We start from the raw sequence: 24,124 nt of genomic DNA, 5'->3' as shown, positions 1-24,124 counted from the left end.
ATAATTGACATATATCACCATATAAGGCTTACAGTGTACAATATGATGGTTTGATATATATATCTTGTGAAATAATTCCCATAGTAGATTTAGTTAACCTCCATCATCTCATAAAGATACAACAAAAAGAAAGAAAAAACCTCTTGTAATGAGAACTCAGGATTTATTCTTTTAACTTTCCTATATATCAAAAAGAATACAAATATATCTTTTTAATACAATTCCAATTTTGAAACTTTTAAGTAACATGAGTGCCACTTGCTAGGATATTCGCAAATCCTCAGGCCTTTGGGGTTTATCCTTCTGATAATTACATAACAGAATGTTAAAATGGAACTGTTCCGGTTTTAGTTTCAGCCAAAAATCCCAAGGTGATTATATGGGACCACCATGCAGACTTGTAAAGGAGGATCAGGAGAAACATTTATTCTCAGGTTGAGGAGATAAACAGGCCCAGAACTTGATATCAGAAGAAGATAGGGAGAGAGGTTTGTTGAGGTGTGTTGAGTCATCTACTTGCAGGATGGAGGAGTGGGGTTGCTTGCCCCTCAATTCATGCTTAGAAAAGGGACTAAAGGAGACACACAGAGAGTTTAACAGATGCACCTAATGTTTCAGAGAAGACAGCGGACTTGAGTCTGCCTTACACCGGAGACTAGATCCAAAGTGCCTGGACCTGGCTGGCTGGTTATTTTACTGATGGTGGAATGACGGAGTTGGTGGCACTGGCCAGCTTCCACTTCTAGAGTCTTTCTGGACAAAAGATGCATGAGTGTTAACTGTGGGCTGAGGTGATTGACACACCTGAACCATGGTTCACTCTGATGCTCTACAGCAGGGTGAACTGTAGGATTTCTCGAGGCTGAGAAAAGAGCCAGCAGCCACCAGAGATGAATTTCCTCACATGAAGAGGACTATTGATGAGAGATCCATGGCAATAGTTTGTGTCTCTGAAGAGCCCAAGAAAGTGCCCACAGAAGTAAGGGTCAGCTTTAAAACTTGGTCCAGTCCAAGGAACACCTCAGGGCAACCCTAGAAAGAAAAGTGAGACTTTTCCTGCTCCTTTCCATCTCCCTAACCTTGTCTATCTACAACTCTCAAGGATGGAAACTGAGATTGACAAGATGGAGGTGGAGATGTGCTAGAGCAGGTCAGCAAAGAGAGCAGACAAGGAGGCATCCTTGGTGGAAATTTAAAAGTTTGTTTATTATACTCATCTGGCTATATTAAGAACTATGCTGCTTTTTATCATCAGAAAATGATTCGAAAGTATTAAGACTTCTTCCAAATTTTACCCAGAGGCAATGGGGAAATTAGCCTCAAATAATAAAATTAAAGGGTCAGCAGAAAACAAATACAGTTGCTTTTACATTGCATCTCACAATTTATGCTTGTTCAATGTAGCTGTTATATTCAAATAAAATTGTCTCCATCCCACGTGCTTTGGAGATCCAGAATCCACCTGTCTCCCCCTCCCAGTATCTCCAGGATTTCTCTGGACATATATGATGCAATCCTGTTCCTATCTTTTCCTTTATAGCTGCTCTTTTCTCTCTGCCCTACACTAACCCAAACATTAGAGCATTTCCCTTGATGATTGAAAAATATCTCCCGCAAAGGCAGTTATACTTAATAGACTCACTGACAATTTGGGGTTGTAGGCAGGGAGTAGTACAAAAGTTAGTTTAAAATTAAATATTAGACATGATAGATTCTAGAAGTTGCTTGGTCATATTCATCTCACTGAACCTTTTTCTGATGAGTTTCCAACTCTCAAGTGGCCTACCCCCTCAGCTATGTTGCTGACCCTCTACTTTTAGGAGACTCTCTCTATATGTTTCCCAACTTTTCCAGTTATTAGCTGTGGAACCTGGGTCAGGTTACTTAACATTTTCCTGTCTTACTTTCCTTATATATTAAATTGAGATATAGTTAGTAGCTACCTCATACTGGAAAGATTAAATGACACATAAAGCAATTAGCATAGTTCCCAGCACAGAGGTGATATTAAAATACTCAAAGGTAATAAAGTACTTAAGGTAATAAAAAACTTAAGGATAATAAAGTACTTAACTCTATCTTGGAGTATTCTACTCAATGTCATTATGACCTGGAGGGTAAGGTTTTATTGGGACAGTTGCCTTCTCACACGAAGAGAACTCCTTCAAGTATTTTTCTAAGTGAAACAGTTCTCATCCTAGTAGAAGGTGTTACCTCCTTAAAAATAATATTATCATGCTCCCCAGGACATTTATGTAAAAATAGTATAAATGCCAGTAGGATATAGACTGAAATATTAGATTGCACATTTCTAGATGTAAGGCCCTGAAAGGTTATTCAATTCTCTGTGCATATTGTATTTTATAGCTAAAACCTGAATTACTTTTCTTGAAATCAGAGATCTTACTCATTTTCATGACTTACTAATAATTTCAAAGATATAAAACAATTAAAGGGACTAATCAAAGAAGGTCTGGGACACTGAAGGTGGCTCTTTAGGACCCCTCTTCCTGCATTAGATGCTCATTCTCTGGCCCAGAGTAAAAGATGAGGTCTCTAAGTTAGGTTTTGTGGTATCACCTATCACAGCAGAGTGAGTGTTCAGTCCACGAAATATCTCCATTTTATATCTCAGCTTACATGACATTTTCTAGGGAGTCATACCTCTTCAAAGGCCATCATCTTAGAAAATAGCATTACTCTACCTGGAGGTCCATTTATTACATCCAGAAGAACATTAGTCTGAATCATCAGCCTTCTTTTCTTTCTCTGGGGGCTTTCTCCCAATGTTTTGGGAGAAAGTGGATTACCAGCCAGCTTCTTCAACACCTTCAATCAGTTCACTCTCTGACCTCAGTTACTATTTCTTTGCCACAAAATTCTAAAGTTATTATTATTTGTCTGACTACCTTTTTTAATATTTTAAACAAAGAATAATGTTTCTAATACCTTGATGACCACCAAGATTTGAAATACCCAATGAGGAGTAGGAATAAATCATGTTCACAATGACCGTAACTCTTTCAAGCTCTTTTGGTATCCTTTTGCCATCTCAATTACTGATACCTTCAATTGTGCACAGTTATTTGAACCTTCTGATATGATTTAATGGAAACAGTTAATTGAATGTGCAATGTTTCTAAAGTCAACTTCACTTCCTCCTCTGGAAAATCCAGTTTAACATGTTTTATATTAATCAGAGGTTTCAACTCAGCTTTGTAAAGCATTTCTTTATCTCGGGGAGCATCATTTACATACATCTGATTTTCATTTAATTATATCACTGAACTTACACTCTATTACACCATTTAGCTGTGACAGAGGTTTATGTAACATTTGACACATGGTACATTAGTGAAACTTACAGTATCACTCAGGGCAGTGTGTCTTTTTTTTTTTTTTTTAACACTACAGATTAATGACAATCCAATCTTCTTTCTCCAGAGAAAAGAAGTTCAAGGGTTCTCTCCCAATGTTGGCTGTTAATCAGCACCAGACGGGAGGGTGATGCTGGCAAAGCTCCTCTTACCCTCTCTGATGCTTCCAAACTCTTTTTGATCCAAAGGAGTGCTGGAATCTCTCTTCAGCCTGGACTTCTACAAAAGCTCTCCCTTCTGTAGTGTCTTCCCATATCATCAGTATGCACGTTTTCCAAGACTGTGGCTGAGAAGAGCTGGAGCCAGTTCCTGGGCTCCTGCTGCTTCCAAAGCCCCATATGAAGTCTGTCTGCCTATTAAGCAATGCACAGGAGGGCGAGACTCCTCCGGAATCCCTTGGCATTTGGTGCTGGATCCCACAGCTCCCACAGAGGCACTTTTGTTCATGAATGGATGCCAAATTTTAGTTGTTAAAAGGGGGTGGAAAATTTTATGCTTCCATGATGCTGGTGTCCTAGGGTGATATATTTGAAAGTGCTTTGAAAATTGAAATATTAGGTGGTATTACTATATGTCTTGTAGTTATTGCCATTGATTCACCCCTAGTTTGAGCATGTGTGTTTACAACATTTTTGTTCTTGCTGTTTTCTCTGTCTCTCCTCTTCAGTTATTTTAGCAATCTAAGTTGTCATAACTGCTTGCATTTAATTTACTCGGTTCAGAATTATTAAATTAGTTACTTAATAACTGTAATACCTTTTAATGATAATCATCAGAATTTAGATTAGATAATCCAACATAGATAGAAGTAAATACTGCCACCTTCCTGTCCTTAAGTCCTTCCTTGTATAAATATACGGAAATTAAAAGGAAAACATGAAGAATACAGTAAATAATAATAGAGGCAATAGGAGAAAGCCCAAAGAGAGAAGGATGACAAAAATGGAGAGTGCTGGCCATAGTTGGCTTTGGTGTGTCTGACAGTCTAAGTAGACAATGCTTGATCACAATTGCCAACTTGGTCCCTTTAATGAGTCACTGATACAAGAATAAAGAATATAGACTGTTCTTTCAGATGATCAATTCTTTCTATGATATGTGTGAGACAGTATATTACAGTATATTTAAACCTAATAAATTAGAGTCTTTATGGTTTCTTTCCTAATTGAAATTTGGAAGATATAACTATTTGGGGTAAAATAATATCATTTCTAGCCAGTATATGACCTATTACTATTGTGAACTTATAAGAAGAGCTTAAGCTATGTCATCTGGTTTTATTCTATATAGTTGAATTCAGACAATAATATGGAAGCATTTTTTCCAGACTATAAAAAAAAAAAATCTGGGGGCTTCCCTGGTGGCGCAGTGGTTGAGAGTTCGCCTGCCGATGCAGGGGACATGGGTTCGTGCCCCGGTGCGGGGAGATCCCGCATGCCGCGGAGCGGCTGGGCCCGTGAGCCATGGCCGCTGGGCCTGCGCGTCCGGAGCCTGTGCTCCGCAACGGGAGAGGCCACAACAGTGAGAGGCCCACGTACTGCAAAAAAAAAAAAAAAAAAAAAAAAAAAAAAAAATCTGGAAACAGGAAAAAAGTTGAGAAATATATAAGCAAAAAAAAAAAAAAGATAATATCCAAACATTCCATCTCCCAGAGTAATCTACTGTTAGTGTTTTGGCAAGTACAATTACAGGAAGAAAAAAATTTTGAATAACTTCTTCCCCTGACTTCTCTTCCTGAAGTCCTAGACTCTCTTCCTATAGATAGGAGTCTGAATAAGTTGTGGTAACTTGGGGTTCTAAATGGAGCTCATGAAGTTTGTCCTATTATATCTGTTTTCTCTCCAGAGTTGAAGATGAATGAATGGTAAAGAAATCTCACAAATAAGTATTTTATTTATCACATATTTTCCCACGTAGAAATAAAGAATATAAGACTAATTCATGGTAAAATGGCTTATGTTTACAATTTAGTTACTTAACATGTAAATACTAACTTGTAAAATTCAGACCTTCTGTTATTAAAAGGACATCACACATTTTCAATGAAATATTCCAAAACTACTGAATCATCAGTATGGGTAGAGTGTAAATTTGCCTTCCTAAAACTGGTATACTCAATTTTCTTATTCCTTATATTATTTCATCTAGGAATGAATATGATGCACAGAGTACACTTTAAATAATTTTGGCTTTAAAGGTGTTCAACCAGGGGTACATTTTATTTAAAACTTTTTAATCAACTGTATGGAATATTTAAGTGCCCAGTGAGAAAGATGCCAGATGTATGAACAGCAAAGAGCAGTTGTCTTTGATGCATTACACTGAGATAAGTGAGTTTCCCCAGGACCAATCAGAACCTGACTTTTCTCTGCCTCACTATGGTAATACTATGGGTGATGATGTTGTCCCCAAAGTCACATTATTATAGGTCACTATAACAACACTATGACCTCATGTACAAAAGTTTTATAATTGCATGTCAGGAGGAAATAACACTTAAATATGACAGATTCTTTGTTTGACTCTCTGTATTGCATTTTGCATGCTGTCTTGCCAAACATAGTTAGCAAGCCAATAATAGGGATAGTGAAACCCATATTGGCCCCCAAAACAAAATATGATTTTAGTTTCTCAAAAATCTATTGGAAGAAAAGAGACACTTCTCTTTCAAATGGCTGACATGGAGTTTAATTTAATACAGCAGAAGATTCCATCTTAACCCTCCTAACACTCTTATCACAACAGATATACCATGGATGCATATCTGCTTTGGACACACATGGTTGCTTTCAGCCAGGTATAAGAAAAAAGAATGTGCAAATATAGAGCATTACGTCTTATGATATATTCTACCCATATGCTTGCCAGCTCTAATTGAATCCACAGACAGATGGTTTTTATTAGTAACTCTTAGCTACCTACATTTTTCTCATGCCTTTCTCATTTGTATTTAAAATGCTTCCTTGTCTTAGGTACAAATATCTTTAAATATTTGTGTGAATGCTTCTCTTTTGGAGACTTTGACTGAAATGATTTTTCTCAAACTGGTAGGTTTTCTCAGTGTGTCTCTAGACCCCAAAGACATTCTCAGCTTGACTTTGTATAGCAGCCTACATCTGGTTCTACTCAAATTCCTTTCTTTTTCTCTTGTCCAAGCCCTCACCTCATCCCTTTCTCACTTTGCTTTTCATTCCTTGTTTTTATTTGGCCTTAGGAATAAGAAATACAGAAAAGCAAAGATGAATTTTAAAAATTTGAGGAAAGGGTAGAAATTAAATGGAAAAATAATGGGAACTGTTGGAGAAAAATGATCCTCTTTGAGTTATTTTATATTAGTAACAAACTTGTTTACTCCACTGTCAAATTGATTTTCATTTAAGGACACGTATAACCAACCTTCTGTCCAATTTACAGGACATGCAAAAAAGAGTTAACAGGTAGGCCTGAGACTGCTGTCTTTAGAAAGGCCTGCTTGCAAGTTGGGCCCTGGGTTAGAGTCTGGGAACTTAAATTCTAAACAGTTCCCTATACTGATATAAAGTTTCCTTAAATGGTAGAGTGGCTCACCATGCCTAGTTTGTTTGTATGACCACATAGTTCATGCTGCACGCTTACTTTCCATCTGGGAGTCTGGAATTTTGATGTATACTAAAAAGAAGTTGCCTATATGACCATTCTCTAATTAAAAACCTTTTCACACATGTTGTCAACTCAAACTTGTTGCTGGAGGAATTAAGCACGTCCACTGAGAGAGGACTCTTGGAAGCCTATGCCTGGTTTCCTGCAGATTTTACTCCATGCGCCTTTTTATTTGCTGATTTTGCTTTGGATCCCTTTGCTATAATAAATATTAGCAGTGAATATACTATATGCTGAGTCCTGTGAGTCCTTCTAATAAACCACCAAACCTGGGAGTGTTCTTGGGGACCTCTGACACACATTGATTGAAATGTCTTTCTTAAGACTTATAAATTTTAAATAAATATTTATTGAATACATATTATGTGAATTGAATTATGCTATGTGAAACCAAGATAAGTAACCCAGACCTATTTTAAGAAATTCACAGTTTTGTGGCTATGTCAACATACAGAAGTATATAAAAAGAATATCCAATTAACTGAGTCAAAGCAGAACAAGGAAAATACAAGAAGCTTATTTCAATGGAAATTCTGAAGATGTATCTTCATCTCGTTCAAATATCAGGAAAGCTCATGGCATGTGAGTTAGCATGTTAGTTAGCAAAACAAGTAGGTTTTGACAGGTTATGATATCTGAAGGATGGAGGAAGAGGAGTTTTGGACTGTTTCCCTTGAAACTTCACAAGTGGATAGAAGGTATAGCAAAGAAGTGAATAATATAGAGTATATCAAGGAAATACAATATAATAATAATTGTTACTTGTGGCACAAAGTGGAATTTTCAAGTGCTCTTGATTAAAATCCTAATAATTTGAATGCCTTATTTATAACTCATTTTTATGCAAAATTTATGGATTATTATAGAAGGCCCATCAATATATATACATATTGCTGATACACTTCATTGTACAGCAGAAACTAACACAACATTGTAAAGCAAGTATACTCCAATAAAAAAAATTCCGTAGCATTTTAAAAGCATCTCTCTTAAACTCTCTTAAACTTAAGTTCTCCTGGTTTCTAATCATGTTTTTCTTTTCTGCCTCGTCTTTGTTCAGGTCCATCGTGAGTGAAAACTGGGACTCAAACTCTTCGGAAACATTTGGAGTGTCAGTGACACAAAGCACGACCTGTATGCAGATAGCAATATCACCTATGTGAACTACTATCTTCACCAGCCTCAAGTGGCAGCGATTTTCATTATTTCCTACTTTCTGATCTTCTTCCTATGCATGGTGGGAAATACAGTGGTTTGCTTTATTGTAATGAGGAACAAACATATGCACACAGTCACTAATCTCTTCATCTTGAACCTGGCCATAAGTGATTTACTAGTTGGCATATCCTGTATGCCTATCATGCTGCTGGACAATATTATAGCAGGTATGTTGATTTGCATGCAGCTCAAACATACTATGAGAAAATATTTGTCTCATATTCCTGAAGCCATGGCAGCGTCATCCATTCATTCACAAATATTTATTGAGTTCTAAGAACTGCTCCAAGTAGCTGTTCTCATGGGGTCTACATGCTAAAGGAGGATAAAAACAACAAACAAATAGCTATATAAGTAGTCAGAGAATAAAAAGAATTATGGAGAAAAATACAACAAGTGACAGAGATGAAGTGTGCAAGTTGTTATTTTTATAGAATGTTCACTGAAGGTCATCAGTGAATGGTGACACTTCTTACTGAAGACTTTGAATTTGCTTAACAGTTCAGGGCACATATAATATAGTAGAAATATTAAGAATATTATGGACTGTAAAGTTCAAAGAACATGTGGTTTCAATTGATGCAATGTCTTCAATCTAATATAAATAGATATTTAAGCCCTCTCGTGGTTGGCTGAGAGATTTCCAACAGTTTTTGATGGAAGATGGAGTAACAGAGCCAATAATTTCTCACAAAGCAGTAGTTTCACTCATATAGTGGTAATTTACATGTGCAACATAAGTAATGGTTCGGGTATTACCCTAGAGTACTTCTGGGCCCGTATTACCACTTCTTTAACACTACGTTATACACTCTTCAAGTATAGGAACAGTGTGTCTATACCTCCCAGTACAGTTTTGGTGCATAGTACCTGCTTAATAAATATCTGTTGTATTAACTAATGAACAGCACTCAATATATACATATTCTAAATCTGTATGAGAAAAAAATGAAACCAAAGCAGCATATCAAAAAATATTTAGATCAACATGAGCCATATCATAGTTCTTTTCCTTTTGTGGCATTCAACATTGGTTTACTGAAGAATAAGAGGTTTCTCTTTAGAATTTACTTCTGTTTCTTTCCTTTCTCTGGAGTGGGAGTCAGGGAGAGTTTAGATTGCCTATTCTATCATCAAGTACTATATAGATTCTGCATTTTTCTGATGCTTGTAATTAGAAAACAATATTTATTAAGGATGTACATTTTCAAGATATTGTGCTAGACAAAGAGAATGAAAGAATGGATAAAAATTTTTGTTACTCTCAAGAAACTTACTTTACCAATAAGAAACGCTCTCAATATGTCCCCCCCAAATATCTATAATTAAATTATTATTTAAGAGTTTTTCATATACAGTATCCTTCCTTACCCCTGATTCCCATTCCAGGAGGCAGCCACATCCAGCATTTTTTGTCTTTATTTTTGGTAATTACTACCACATTGCTAAATAACATGTTTTTATTCTAATATATTATCAGACTGCAGAAGATGTAATTTAGTTCTCATTATCCTCTTCTACCCCAAGGGGTGGTTTCCCTCACCAAACTCCACTGAACTGACAGCACTAGGACAAAAGAACATAAATCTGTAGAAACTGAGTATCTGAATATGAAATTGGAAAAACAACATGATTGGCTGAAACTTGGTACAAATTCAAGCAGATGCATTTATGCAGAACCACAAATATACATTCACAGTTTTTACCTCCCTCATTCTCTCAATATACTCTATGAGTATATCATAGTTTTTTGTTAAATCAATATTTAGAGTATGCATTCCTATTATTATATGTATCTTACCCCCTGCTGAGCCAAGTAGAGTACTATCATACCAACTTTTTCTCTTATAAAATGTTTTTTTGTTTTCCTGCCTTTAATAGGGGCATCATATTTTGATTTGCTTAGTGTTTTTGGAGTGTACCTGTCAATAATGTATGTTCAGATTCTCTTCCAGGAGAGTTAAATTTCTTGTCAATACCTTCAAACATATGGAAAACACATCCAAAAAAATGTAAATGGCATCTTTTTTCCTGGAGATACCCCTCCAGGTACTCTCTATCCTCTTGTTCCTATCCAGACACACTGCTCTCCAGGTATGGAGCTCAGCTATTGCTCTGGGATGTTCCTTCACTGAGAAGCTAACAATTCTCTTCACCTCTCTTTATTCTCAGTCCCCTGTGTTCTGGATGCCATTTCTTTTTTCTTGGTTTATTCCCCTATTAACTTCTTGTGAAAGGGTACACTGAGACAAAAAATGTTTGAGATGTTGTAGTGCAAATATCTTTATTCTGCCTTCACACTTCATTATAGTTACCTGGATAAAGTATTCTAGGCTGGACTTTCTTTTTCCCTAAAAATATTTAAAGAGATTGCTCTATTGTTAATGCTGAGAAATTTGGTGTTGTTGCTGATGCTATCTGACCCTTGCTTCTTTTATTTATGACTTGTATTTTGCTTTTCTTCCTAAAAGCTTTTAGAACTTCTCTTTACCTCAAGTGTTCTGAATTTCAGGCATTTAAGCCTTGATGTAAGTCTTTTTATTTTCCATTTTTTGTGCTAGACACAAACGAGGTCTTTTCAATCAAAAAATGAATGCTTTCAGTCCTGGGGAATTTCCTTGCAGAGTTCTACATCTTCCTTCCTTCAACTCGTATTAATCAGATATTGGAGGTGCTGTGTTGCCATTCTTTAAAAAATATTTTTCTTCCATTTTCTTCTCCTCATTATTCTACTTGCAAAGATCTTCTCAACTTCCTCTTCCAACCTTTTTGTTGACATAAAGTCAACAGCCATTTCTGTTATCATATTTTAAATTCATTGAGCTATTTTTATATTCTTTGTGTTCCTTGTACTATCATGCACATATTTTTCATGGACAAAATGTATTTTATCTCTGAGGTTATGAGTAGTAATTTTCTTTGTTTTTTAATTTTTTGTCTACCTGATTCAGATTAGTTTTCTCCTGTTTTATTCTTCCTATTTATTTTAGTTTCCTTCTTTGATGGTTGAGGTTTCCCTAATAGTCAACTACTATTTAGCTACTTGTATTTCAGAGTGAGGTACTATGTGGCTGCTTTGAACCTCTGCAGGACTGGGGTTTGAGGTTAGGCCCACTCTCGGCTTCACTAGTCTGGGTCATTCATTGGGAAATCCACAGCTATCAGAATCTGCCAGTGAAAATATGTCAGTGTTCTTGGAAGGATCACTTGTCCTAGAAGGAAATTCTCTAATCTACTGCCATAGGGATTATAAGTCTGGCAGCTGCATTCTGGAGCTGAGTGGGTCTCTCTACCAGCAGTAGGAGCACATGCAGAGTGTATATGTACTTCCACTGTATCCTCCTGCATCATTGTGGCATAAAGCCATTCAAGCACCAATTTTAAGATGGTCTGGATAGACGACAGAATGCTTTTTTAAGTATGCTTGGCTTATTTAGGTTATTGGAAATATTTTTAATTAGATAAGAGTATTTTTAAATAAGCTATAGGATAGTTTTTAAAAGATAAATTTAAAAAATCTGAGCAATATGTAACATTAATCTCTTGGGAAACTAGAATATTTGCTACACTTACTGTGTAAGTTTTGACCTTATTAATGTACTGAAAAACAGAGATCTGAATGTATTAATGAAAATAATGGGAAACATTGATTGTTCCCTGGATATCATTTAGGAAACAGTTGTAGCTGTCTAGTTTCATGTCTTTCTCTTCATAATTTCAGTGAAATTTAAAAAAATATATATGATCTTTCCAAAGACTAACTGTCCCAGTTCCCTTTCAGGATGGCCTTTTGGAAATACAATGTGCAAGATCAGTGGCTTGGTCCAGGGAATATCTGTTGCAGCTTCAGTCTTTACTTTAGTTGCAATAGCAGTAGTTAGGTAGGTCAGCACCAAACTCTGAATCCAGAAAATTGGGCATATCTGCAACTAATCCACCTAACCAGTGAAAAATGTATAATCTACTAAATTTGGGTATATCTGCTTAAAATTGTATCCATAATATGTACCCCTTTAAGAGCAAGGCTTATATATATATATGTATATATTATATACACACACACTAAGGGTTCAGTAATAAAATAAAACTACTGAAGTTTCCATATTTTAAGATTAAATAATTAGGGATGATGCATGTCTTAGTTTGGGCTGCTATCAACAAGATATCATAGACTATTTGTTGAGTGAATAAATGAAAAAATAATATTTGGAGTTTCAATAGCTGGTTTACAAAAAGAGCAAAATACCTAGAATTGTACCTTTGAAGTTACCCATAATTTAAGGGTGAGTAAATGGGAGAATTCACTGATTAGAAGACTAGATGAAAACTTGGAATTTAAGACAGAAGAGCTTATACCTTCAGTGAAGGACAATGGAGCAGTCAAAGCTCAAGATAACTAGTGATTATATAAAGATAAGATAAATTTGTTTGGAGTTGCTGATGGGCCACTTAAAAGCTCTAAGTTTCCTTACCTGCAGATCTGGAAAGTATTAATTTTCAATTTTATAGAGTCATCACAAAAATCAAAGAAGATTCAATAGATGATAGTACTTTGAAAAATATAAAATGTTTTACAGTTATATAATAGTATGATTATCTTATAATGAACATAATGAATATCAGTAATAACAAAATTAAGAATCACAATAACAAAATAGCAGTAAAATGAATCAGGCTTACTCTACATACTGATAATTGTCATGCTCAACAGAAGACACAGAACACTGGGAGGGTGCATAAATAGAACTCATCATGGAAACTCTCAGACTCATAGTTGTGAAACAAACCACCAAAACACTTAGTGGCTTAAAACAGTAATGCTTTAATATTTGTCACAACTCTGTGGATTGGCTGGGTGCCTCTGTGTGGTTCTCCTATTCTGTGTCTTGTAGCTGAAATCACTCACGCTTCTGCTTATGCCATGCTTGCTAATGTTCAACTAACTGGCCAAAGCAAGTTGTATGGCCAAGCACACAGATCATGTGTGAGGGGACCACAGAAGGGCATGAAGGGACATTTAAGAATATGGGCTCTGGAGCCAAAATACATGTGTAAAAATCATGTGTAATTATGGGCAAGATTTTTTACCTTTTCTAAGCCTTTTCCTCATCTTTTAAATAAAAAAGCTTACAGAGGCAGTCCATGCAAACCAATGGAAAGGAGCCTGGAACAGAATATTAAATGCTCATGCTCAATGTTGACTAGTTACAATAGTACTTTGATTATTAATAGTGTCTGATATACTCCACTCATTAATTTTTTAAGTTGAAATTTATCTCATATATTAATTACAGAAACTGGTAATGCACGCCTCCCTACTAATGGTAACTTTCTATATTTGAGGGGGAATATTTATGGAAGACTGTAATTACTGAAATAAATTTAGTTAATGACTTGGTCAGAAGTTATGAGGCAGTCCTTCACTGATATTTGCCTTTAATTACAGGTTCCGGTGTGTCGTCTACTCTTTTAAACCAAAGCTCACTATCAAGACATTGTTTGTCATCATTATGATCATCTGGATCCTGGACATCGCCATTATGTCCCCATCTGCAATAATGTTACATGTACAGGAAGAAAAATATTACCGAGTGAGACTCAACTTCCAGAATAAAACCAGCCCAGTCTACTGGTGCTGGGAAGACTGGCCAAATCAGGAAATGAGGAAGATCTATACCACTGTGTTGTTTGCTAACATCTACCTGGCTCCCCTGTCCCTCATTGTCATCATGTATGGAAGGATTGGAATTGCACTCTCCAAGACAACAGTGCCCCACTCAGGCAAACAGAACCAGGAACAGTGGCACGTGGTGTCCAAGAAGAAGCAGAAGGTCATTAAGATGCTCCTGACTGTGGCCCTGCTTTTCATTCTCTCCTGGCTGCCCCTGTGGACTCTGATGATGCTCTCAGACTATGTTGACCTGTCTCTGAATGAACTGCGGGTCATCAACATCTACATCTACCCTTTTGCACACTGGCTGGCCTTTGGCAACAGCAGCGTCAACCCCATCATTTATGGTTTCTTCAATGAGAATTTTCGCCATGGTTTCCAAGATGCTTTTCGCCTCCATCTCTGCCAAAAAAGAGAAAAGCCCAAGGAAGCCTACACCCTAAGAGCTAAAAACAATGTGGTCATCAACATATCTCATCTGTCAGCTCAGGAATCTACAATTAAAAACCCACATGAGGGCTTCCCTGGTGGCACAGTGGTTAAGAATCCACTTGCCAAGGCAAGGGACACGGGTTCGAGTCCTGGTCCGGGAAGATCCCACATGCCACGGAGCAACTAAACCCATGAGCCACAGCTACTGAGCCCGTGCTCTAGAGCCCATGAGCCACAACTACTGAAGCCTGCACACCTAGAGCTCGTGCTCCACAGCAAGAGAAGCCACCGCAACGAGAAGCCCGCACACAGTGACGAAGATTAGACTCCGCTCAACACAACTAGAGAAAAGCCTGTGCACAACAACGAAGACTCAACGCAGCCAAAAATAAATAAATTTATTTTAAAAAAACCACACAAATGAGGATATTGTGCTTTGTAGAAAAAGTGCTGAAAAACCCATACAGGAATTAATGATCAAGAATTAAAACTTACCGATAGCAATGAGATGTAAAAGGAGCTGGTGTGATGATTTTAACTCTACTGTGTGTTATATGGTGAAATACTGTTGCTTTTTATGGCTTTGTACTTCAGTTCTTCTTAAGAATGTTAGAAGCTCTCTCTGGAAAATAGTAAACAAAATGACCTTCTGTTTGTAATCAATCTTACTGTATTTAAAATATATACAGAGACCCATATACAAATTTGCCTGGATAAATCAATTTTCTAGGACCAGTTTTCAAAGCCTGATCTTTTCCAACTTAGCTATTTGTATATGAATCAAGCATGTGTTTTATGTGTATATATATGTATGCAACACACATACACACATATACATTTTCTTCAAATGGTGATAAATGGGCAGTTCTTTGCATGAGAGCACATTTTATGAATTCTCCCTTTGCTTTTGAATTGGAAATTTTAGACTACAGAACTATTTATCTGTTTGTGCTTTTAAAATGTACTTAGCTTTCTTAGAAATAAGAACTGCAACAGCAAATAAAGGAACACTGTATTTCTTTGTAATTAAAAGTTGATTTTTTTTCCTTTCAAAGAGTACAAAGTTGGTAAAGTCATAACATTGTTCCATAGGAGTAATTGTTGGCTTTTTAATATTTTCATAAATGAATTTAAGCCCTAGCTGAACCCATGTTTCTTGCAGAGGTGATTCAGGATCCCAACTTGACCCCCTTTCTAATAGAATCTCTGACATAAAGAAACAAATCTTTTAATAATGCAGCAGGTGGCAGAAGGGTGGCAGCTCTCTTCTAAAGGGCTTAATCAGAGATGTTCAACAATCATCATAAGACTCCCATAAAGTTTGAACAGAGCAAGACTGATTATTCCAGGTCTCCTACTGGGCACAAAATGTAAGGCACAGAAGTTCTACTGGATAGCAAGTTAATACTACTATTAAAAAGAGAATGGTGAACCCCTGGATTCTGCTAGGTTACGATTATGTAGTGACAGTAGTAAATGCTAGCTTTTATTCTAGGATGAGATAGTCCTTAGAAAATTGGGAATTATAAAATAACAAATAGTTTGGCAAATAAAAATAAATCTCTGGGCTTGGACCTATCATTAACATGGTTCAGGCTAAAAGCGTTTCAACTTTATAGGCCTTTGAGAAAATAACTGTTCAGTTTTCAATTGGTTTATGCTATATGATATTTGAATATGTATGTGTTACATATTTTCAAAACCTTTTTCAAATTTCATTATTTCCTCTACAGCATATGGTCTATGTGTTATGAAGAACTTATTTGGGACTTCCTCAATAACCATTTTTCTGATTATAAAACTCATAAAAATTACATTATAAAATATAAAAACAGGTATTATAAAAACAACACCTGATACTTTTAGAGTTTTCATGAAGTACAGAAGAGTACAAAAATTACATGTAATTCCTCTTTAAGGAAAAAAAACCAGTGAAAACACTTATTCTAAACAAAACTTAGATCAGCATCTTGTATGTCTTTGCCAAGAATGATTATTTAAGAATGATTATTTTGTCGTTGCCTACCTCACAGTATCATTAACACATTAAATTTCTTTCAACTTTGCTACTTAATTGTGAAAAATCATTTAAATTTGTTGTTTTGATTACTAGTGTAGCTGAACATTGTTCTGTCTCTTACTAATTTGTATTTATTCCCCTTCCCATTCTTAGGCCATTTTCCTGTTGTATTTTTGTTGTTGTTTTTGTCTTTTATTTATTGCTATGCATTTTTTGTATCAGCCAACAATAACAGGCAGAATGATCTTTTTTAAAAACATAAAAATAATGTCACTGCTCTGCTTAAAAGCCATTAATCATTTCTCTTCAAATTAGGAAAATAAAACAAACTCCTTACCAAGACTTATACACCTTTATTGTCTGCCCCCGTCCACCTCTTAACCTCATCTCAAACCCAATTCTCATCATTTACACTGCCTGCCTGTATGTTCCTCTATCTTTGCCAAGTTCTTTGCTGCTTCTGGGTTTGCACCTGTTTTCTTCCTGCCAGGAATGTTCTTCCCATTGGCCTCCACGGGCTGGCTCTCTCATCCTTTAGGACTCAAACTAAAACTCCCCTGAGCTTTGTTTATTCCTTCATAGCAATTCTCATTATCTGTAATTATGTTCAGAACTCATTTATTTACTTGTTTACTATCCATATGCCCTACCAGAAGGTAAACACTATAAGGGCAGGAATGTTGTCTTGTGTATCACTGTATCTCCATTGCCTGAGCAAGTGTTTGGCATATAATGGATGCACAATAAATATTTATTGAACCAATTAATTAAGTAGTTGCAAATATTTTCCAGTAATAATTTGCATTCTAATTTATTTATGATTGTTATATTTTATTTTTAGATCAATTGAAGAGAATTCAGAATATAATGGAAACACTGGATAATTTAGAAAAGCAGATGAAATAAAACGATTTCTTATCTGGTCACCTAGTGATAACCATTCTTTCTGTCATCTTGGGGCAGGTGTACATGCTTTCTTTAGCAAAGTTAGGATTCTGGGGCATGTACTTTATAAGTTTTTATTCGTTTATAACTTTATATTTGTGTATCAAGAACACATTTCCATGTTGTTTAATATTCTTCAAATATTTTATTCATGTTAATACCATTCCTTAATTTATTAAAATTCTTCTTTGTGGCTGAAAATATAAGCTACTTCTTAAATCTATAAAATGATGCAGTTATATATACCTTGTATAATACTGGGCATATTTATAATTATCTTAGAATACACTTATAAAAAACATAATTGCATGTCTAAAATGCATGTACATTTGTTAATGTTTTAATACACATTGTCAAATATTTCTTAAATAGGTTTTAATATTTTATACTTCCCTTAGTGGTGTTCACTCACTCACACACTCTCAAATATTGCATATTCTATAAAACAAAATTTTCTTGCTAATTTGGTAAGATAGAATGTGTATCCCCATGTTTAATTTCATTTCATTGTTATGCAGCTGGACATTAAATTAATCTTTATTCAGTTTGATTCATTTGTATTCACTTATCTTCACTTGTATATGTAGGGGAGGAAAACATTTCCCTTCTCTTCTTGGTTCTTTGGCTGACCTATTAATTAAATTGACATAAGACAGAGTAACAGGAGAAAAACAAATTTAATTACATATGTATGGGAGCCCCACAAAGACATGAGAGGCTCCTGGACAGTCAGGCAATTGTGGCTTATATGTCATCCTGAGTTAAGGAGAAGGGGGGTAGGGGTTGAGACTTCAAAGGAGAGGAAGACTATTCACAGGAAGATGGGAAGAGCAAATATTCATTACACAAATGTTTGTCATGCCATACAAAGTCTTTCTTTTGTAAAAATAATATATGTTTGGTAATAGCTCTCTTCCTGGTACAGGTTACCTATCTAAATTCTTTTAGACAGTTAAGGGAGAGATAAAAAGCTCTTCTTGAGTCTGTCAGGCCTTAATCATGTTCAGCTTGAAATAACCACATGCCTAAGTGGCACGTTCTGAAATGACCTCCTCTGAACCCCATCATATTCATTTGCATTTCCCTCTTAGTCAATTCCCTCTTCATGTCCTTTGCTATCTTTTCAGTTAGGTTACATGATTTTCTTTCTCAGCAATCTGTAAAAGTGCCCCCTAATTCAGGATATTAATCTTTGACCATCAGACATGTTTCAAACATTTACTCTATTTGATGTGTGACTACGTATATGTATATGCATAGATATGAGGATAAAGGTTAAGCCACTATGATGGAATTCAAAAATATATTGGGTTAAAGGATATAGATGTTAATTTTGTACCTGATGTTAGTGGTCCAGTTTAATGGGGACCTTATTACCATATAGTAGCAATTTTACAGATGAGGAATTGTCCTCACAGAAGTAAAGGAAATTGTCCAGAGTTGCATAACAAAGTGACTCATGGAGCCATATTCTAACCCATGTCAGCATTTAATGAGTATTTATTATGTGGCAGGAACTGTTCTACAGGAATCATCTCATTGAATCCTTATATACTATGAGGTGAGTGTTACCAATATTCACCTTTTCAGACAGACACAAAAGCTGAAGCTTAGAAATATTAAAGTATTAACATAGGGAAGCAATTAAAATATTTACTCTGGATTCAGATTGTCTGGGGTTGCATCTTGGGTCTGCCATCTAGACATTGATTTCTAAAATTCTCAATACTTCAGTTTCCTCAACTGTAAAATTGACATAATAATAAAATCATTTGAAAATTTAATGCAATACCATATGTAAATAGATTAGAACTATACCTAGTTCTCTTCCATTTATCAAGAGGAAACACAGTTCATATCAGATTAATGTCTATTACCAATTTTTTAGAGGCTTAGTACTACTTAGATAAAACTCAGAGGTTAAAGATGACTGTTCTAAATTGGCCACTTGGACAATAGTCATTAAAGACAAACAACAATATAAAAACTTGATCTTTGGGGGAAGATGGCGGAAGGGTAAGACACGGAGATCAACTTCCTCCCCACAGACACACCAGAAATACAGCTACACGTGGAACAATTCCTACAGAACACCTACTGAATGCTAGCAGAAGACCTCAGACCTCCCAAAAGGCAAAAAACTCCCCACGTACCTGGGTAGGGCAAAGCGGAGAGATTCCCGCACAGAGGATCAGTGCCAACCAGCACTCACCAGCCCGAGAGGCTTGTCTGCTCGCCCGCTGGGGCAGGCGGCACTGGGAGCTGAGGCTCGGGCTTCAGTCGGAGCGCAGGGAGAGGACTGGGGCTGGCGGCGTGAACACAGCCTGAAGGGGCTAGTGAGCCACAGCTAGCCGGGAGGGAGTCTGGGAAAAAGTCTGCACCTGCAGAAGAGGCAAGAGACTTTTTCTTCCCTCTTTGTTTCCTGGTGCGCGAGGAGAGGGGATTAAGAGCGCTGCTTAAGGGAACTCGGGAGACGGGCACGAGCCGCAGATGAAAGCGCGGAGCCCAGAGACGGGCGTGGGACGCTGGGGCTGCTGCCGCCACCACAAGGCCTGTGTGCGAGTGCAGGTCACTGTCCACACCCCCCTTCCGGGGAGCCTGTGCAGCCCATCACTGCCGGGGTCCCTGGAACCAGGGACGGCTTCCCTGGGAGAACGCACGGCACACCTCGGGCTGGTGCAACATCACGCTGGCCTCTACCACTGCAGGCTCATCCTGCACTCCATGCCCCTCCCTCCCCCGCGGCCTGAGTGAGCCAGAGTCCCCGAAGCAGCTGCTCATTTAACCCTGTCCTGTCTGAGCGAAGAACAGATGCCCTCCGGCGACTTACACGGAGAGGCAGGGCCAAATCCAAAGCGGAGACACAGGAGCTGTGAGAACAAAGAAGAGAAAGGGAAATCTCCCCCAGCAGCCTCAGAAGCAGTGGATTAAAGCTCCACAATCAACTTGATGTACCCTGCATCTGTGGAATACATGAATAGACAATGAATTATCCCACATTGAGGACCCAGGAGTAAGTGCTGTGCCTCTGAGGTGGGAGAGCCAACTTCAGGACACTGATCCACAAGAGAACTCCCAGCTCCACATAGTATCAAACAGCGAAAATCTTCCAGAGATCTCCATCTCAACACCAGCACCCAGCTTCACTCAACGACCAGCAAGCTACAGTGCTGGACACCCTATGCCAAACAACTAGCAAGACAGGAACACAACACCACCCATTAGCAGAGAGGATGCCTAAAATCATAAAAAGTCCACAGACACCCCAAAACACACCACCAGACATGGACCTGCCCACCAGAAAGACAAAATCCAGTCTCATCCACCAGAACACAGGCACTAGTCCCCTCCACCAGGAAGCCTACACAACCCACTGAACCAACCTTAGCCACTGGGGACAGACACCAAAAACAATGGGAACTACGAACCTGCAGCCTGCAAAAAGGAGACCCCAAACACAGTAAGATAAGCAAAATGACAAGACAGAAAAACATACAACAGGAGAAGGAGCAATATAATAACCCACCAGACCTAACAAATGAAGAGGAAATAGGCAGTCTACCTGAAAAAGAATTCAGAATAATGATAGTAAAGATGATCCAAAATCTTGGAAATACAATAGACAAAATGCAAGAAACAGTTAACAAGGACCTAGAAGAGCTAAAGATGAAACAAGTAATGATTAGAAACACAATAAATGAAATTAAAAATACTCTAGGGCCTCCCTGGTGGCGCAGTGGTTGAGAGTCCGCCTGCCAATGCAGGGGATACGGGTTCGTGCCCCGGTCCAGGAGGATCCCATATGCCGTGGAGCGGCTGGGCCCATGAGCCATGGCCGCTGAGCCTGCGCATCCGGAGCCTGTGCTCCGCAACGGGAGAGGCCACAACAGTGAGAGGCCCGCGTACCGCAAAAAAAAAAAAAAAAAAAAAAAGAAAAATACTCTAGATGGGATCAATAGCAGAATAACTGAGGCAGAAGAACGGATAAGTAAGGTGGAAGATAAAATAGTGGAAATTACTGCAGAACAGAAGAAAGAAAAAAGAATGAAAAGAACTGAGGACAGTCTCAGAGACCTCTGGGACAACATTAAACGCACCAACATTTGAATTATAGGGGTTCCAGAAGAGGAAGAGAAAAAGAAAGGGACTGAGAAAATATTTGAGGAGATTATACTTGAAAACTTCCCTAATATGGGAAAGGAAATAGTTAATCAAGTCCAGGAGGCACAGAGAGTCCCATACAGAATAAATCCAAGGAGAAATATGCCAAGACACATATTAATCAATCTGTCAAAAATTAAATACAAAGAAAACATATTAAAAGCAGCAAGGGAAAAACAACAAATAACACACAAGGGAATCCCCATAAGGTTAACAGCTGATCTTTCAGCAGAAACTCTGCAAGCCAGAAGGGACTGGCAGGACATATTTAAAGTGATGAAGGAGAAAAACCTGCAACCAAGATTACTCTCCCCAGCAAGGACCTCATTCAGATTTGAGGGAGAAAATAAAATGTTTACAGACAAGCAAAAGCTGAGAGAGTTCAGCACCACCAAACCAGCTTTACAACAAATGCTAAAGGAACTTCTCTAGGCAAGAAACACAACAGAAGGAAAAGACCTACAATAATGAACCCAAAACAATTAAGAAAATGGGAATAGGAACATACATATCGATAATTACCTTAAATGTAAATGGACTAAATGCTCCCACCAAAAGACACAGATAGGCTGAATGGATACAGAAACAAGACCCATATATATGCTGTCTACAAGAGACCCACTTCAGACCTAGGGACACATACAGACTGAAAGTAAGGGGATGGAAAAAGATATTCCATGCAAATGGAAACCAAAAGAAAGCTGGAGTAGCAATTCTCATATCAGACAAAATAGACTTTAAAATAAAGACTACTAGAAGAGACAAAGAAGGACACTACATAATGATCAAGGGATTGATCCAAGAAGGAGATATAACAATTGTAAATATTTATGCACCCAACATAGGAGCACCTCAATACATAAGGCAAATACTAACAGCCATAAAAGGGGAAATCGACAGTAACACATTCATAGTAGGGGACTTTAACACCCCATTTTCACCAATGGACAGATCATCCAAAATGAAAATAAATAAGGAAACACAAGCTTTAAATGATACATTAAACAAGATGGACTTAATTGATATTTACAGTACATTCCATCCAAAAACAACAGAATACACATTTTTCTCAAGTGCTCATGGAACATTCTCCAGGATAGATCATATCTTGGGTCACAAATCAAGCCTTGGTAAATCTAAGAAAATTGAAATTGTATCAAGTATCTTTCCCGACCACAAACTATGAGACTAGATATCAATTACAGGAAAAGATCTGTAAAAAATACAAACACATGGAGGTTAAACAATACACTACTTAATAACAAAGTGATCACTGAAGAAATCAAAGAGAAAATTTAAAAATACCTAGAAACAAATAACAATTAGACACGATGACCCAAAACCTATGGGATGCAGCAAAAGCAGTTTTAAGAGGTAAGTTTATAGCAATACAATCCTACCTTAAGAAACAGGAAACATCTCGAATAAGCAACCTAACCTTGCACCTAAAGCAATTAGAGAAAGAAGAACAAAAACACCCCAAAGTTAGCAGAAGGAAACAAATCATAAAAATCAGATCAGAAATAAATGAAAAAGAAATGAATGAAACGATAGCAAAGATCAATAAAACTAAAAGCTGGTTCTTTGAGAAGATAAACAAAATTCATAAACCCTTAGCCAGACTCATCAAGAAAAAAAGGGAGAAGACTCAAATCAATAGAATTAGAAATGAAAAAGGAGAAGTAACAATTGACACTGAAGAAATACAAAAGATCATGAGAGATTATTACAAGCAACTCTATGCCAATAAAATGGACAACCTGGAAGAAATGGACAAATTCTTAGAAATGCACAACCTGCCAAGACTGAATCAGGAAGAAATAGAAAATATGAACAGACCAATCGCAAGCACTGAAATTGAAACTGTGATAAAAAATCTTCCAACAAACAAAAGCCCAGGACCAGATGGCTTCACAGGCGAATTCTATCAGACATTTAGAGAAGAGCTAACAACTATCCTTCTCAAACTCTTCCAAAATATAGCAGCGGGAGGAACACTCCCAAACTCATTCTACGAGGCCACCATCACCTTGATACCAAAACCAGACAAGGAGGTCACAAAGAAAGAAAACTCCATGCCAATAACACTGATGAACATAGGTGCAAAAATCCTCAACAAAATACTAGCAAACAGAATCCAACAGCACACTGAATGGATCATACACCATGATCAAGTGGGGTTTATTCCAGGAATGCAAGGATTCTTCAATATACGCAAATCAATCAACGTGATACACCATATTAACAAATTGAAGGAGAAAAACCATATGATCATCTCAATAGATGCAGGGAAAGCTTTTGACAAAATTCAACACCGATTTATGATAAAAACCCTGCAGAAAGTAGGCATAGAGGGAACTTTCCTCAACATAGTAAAGGCCATATATGACAAACCCACAGCCAACCTCATCCTCAATGGTGAAAAACCGAAAGCATTTCCACTAAGATCAGGAACAAGACAAAGTTGCCCACTCTCACCACTCTTATTCAACATAGCTTTGGAAGCTTTAGTCACAGCAGTCAGAGAAGAAAAGGAAATAAAAGGAATCCAAATCGGAAAAGAAGAAGTAAAGCTGTCACTGTTTGCAGATGACATGATATTATACATAGAGAATCCTAAAGATCCTACCAGAAAACTACTAGAGCTAATCAATGAATTTG

The 24,124-nt window shown here is 37.2% G+C and overlaps 1 protein-coding gene across 1 annotated transcript in view; it reads left to right on the top strand.

Moving 5' to 3' along the window:
• Nucleotides 1-14,825, top strand: part of NPFFR2 (neuropeptide FF receptor 2) — a gene marked incomplete at both ends in the record, with an annotated part of 74,707 nt that extends 59,882 nt beyond the window's left edge. Inside the window, 5 exon segments of the mRNA XM_082611151.1 lie at nt 8,077-8,114; nt 8,117-8,401; nt 12,016-12,115; nt 13,681-14,422; nt 14,763-14,825. Coding sequence (XP_082467277.1) covers nt 8,077-8,114; nt 8,117-8,401; nt 12,016-12,115; nt 13,681-14,422; nt 14,763-14,825 — 1,228 coding nt within the window.
• Between the last annotated feature and the right edge of the window lie 9,299 nt (nt 14,826-24,124).

The sequence above is a fragment of the Mesoplodon mirus genome (genome assembly GCF_964341445.2).
Source record: "Mesoplodon mirus genome assembly, chromosome: 2".
Classification (NCBI taxonomy): Eukaryota; Metazoa; Chordata; class Mammalia; order Artiodactyla; family Ziphiidae; genus Mesoplodon; species Mesoplodon mirus.
The sequence above is the reverse complement of the archived record's forward strand: the minus strand, read 5'-3'. Positions and strand labels throughout refer to the sequence as shown.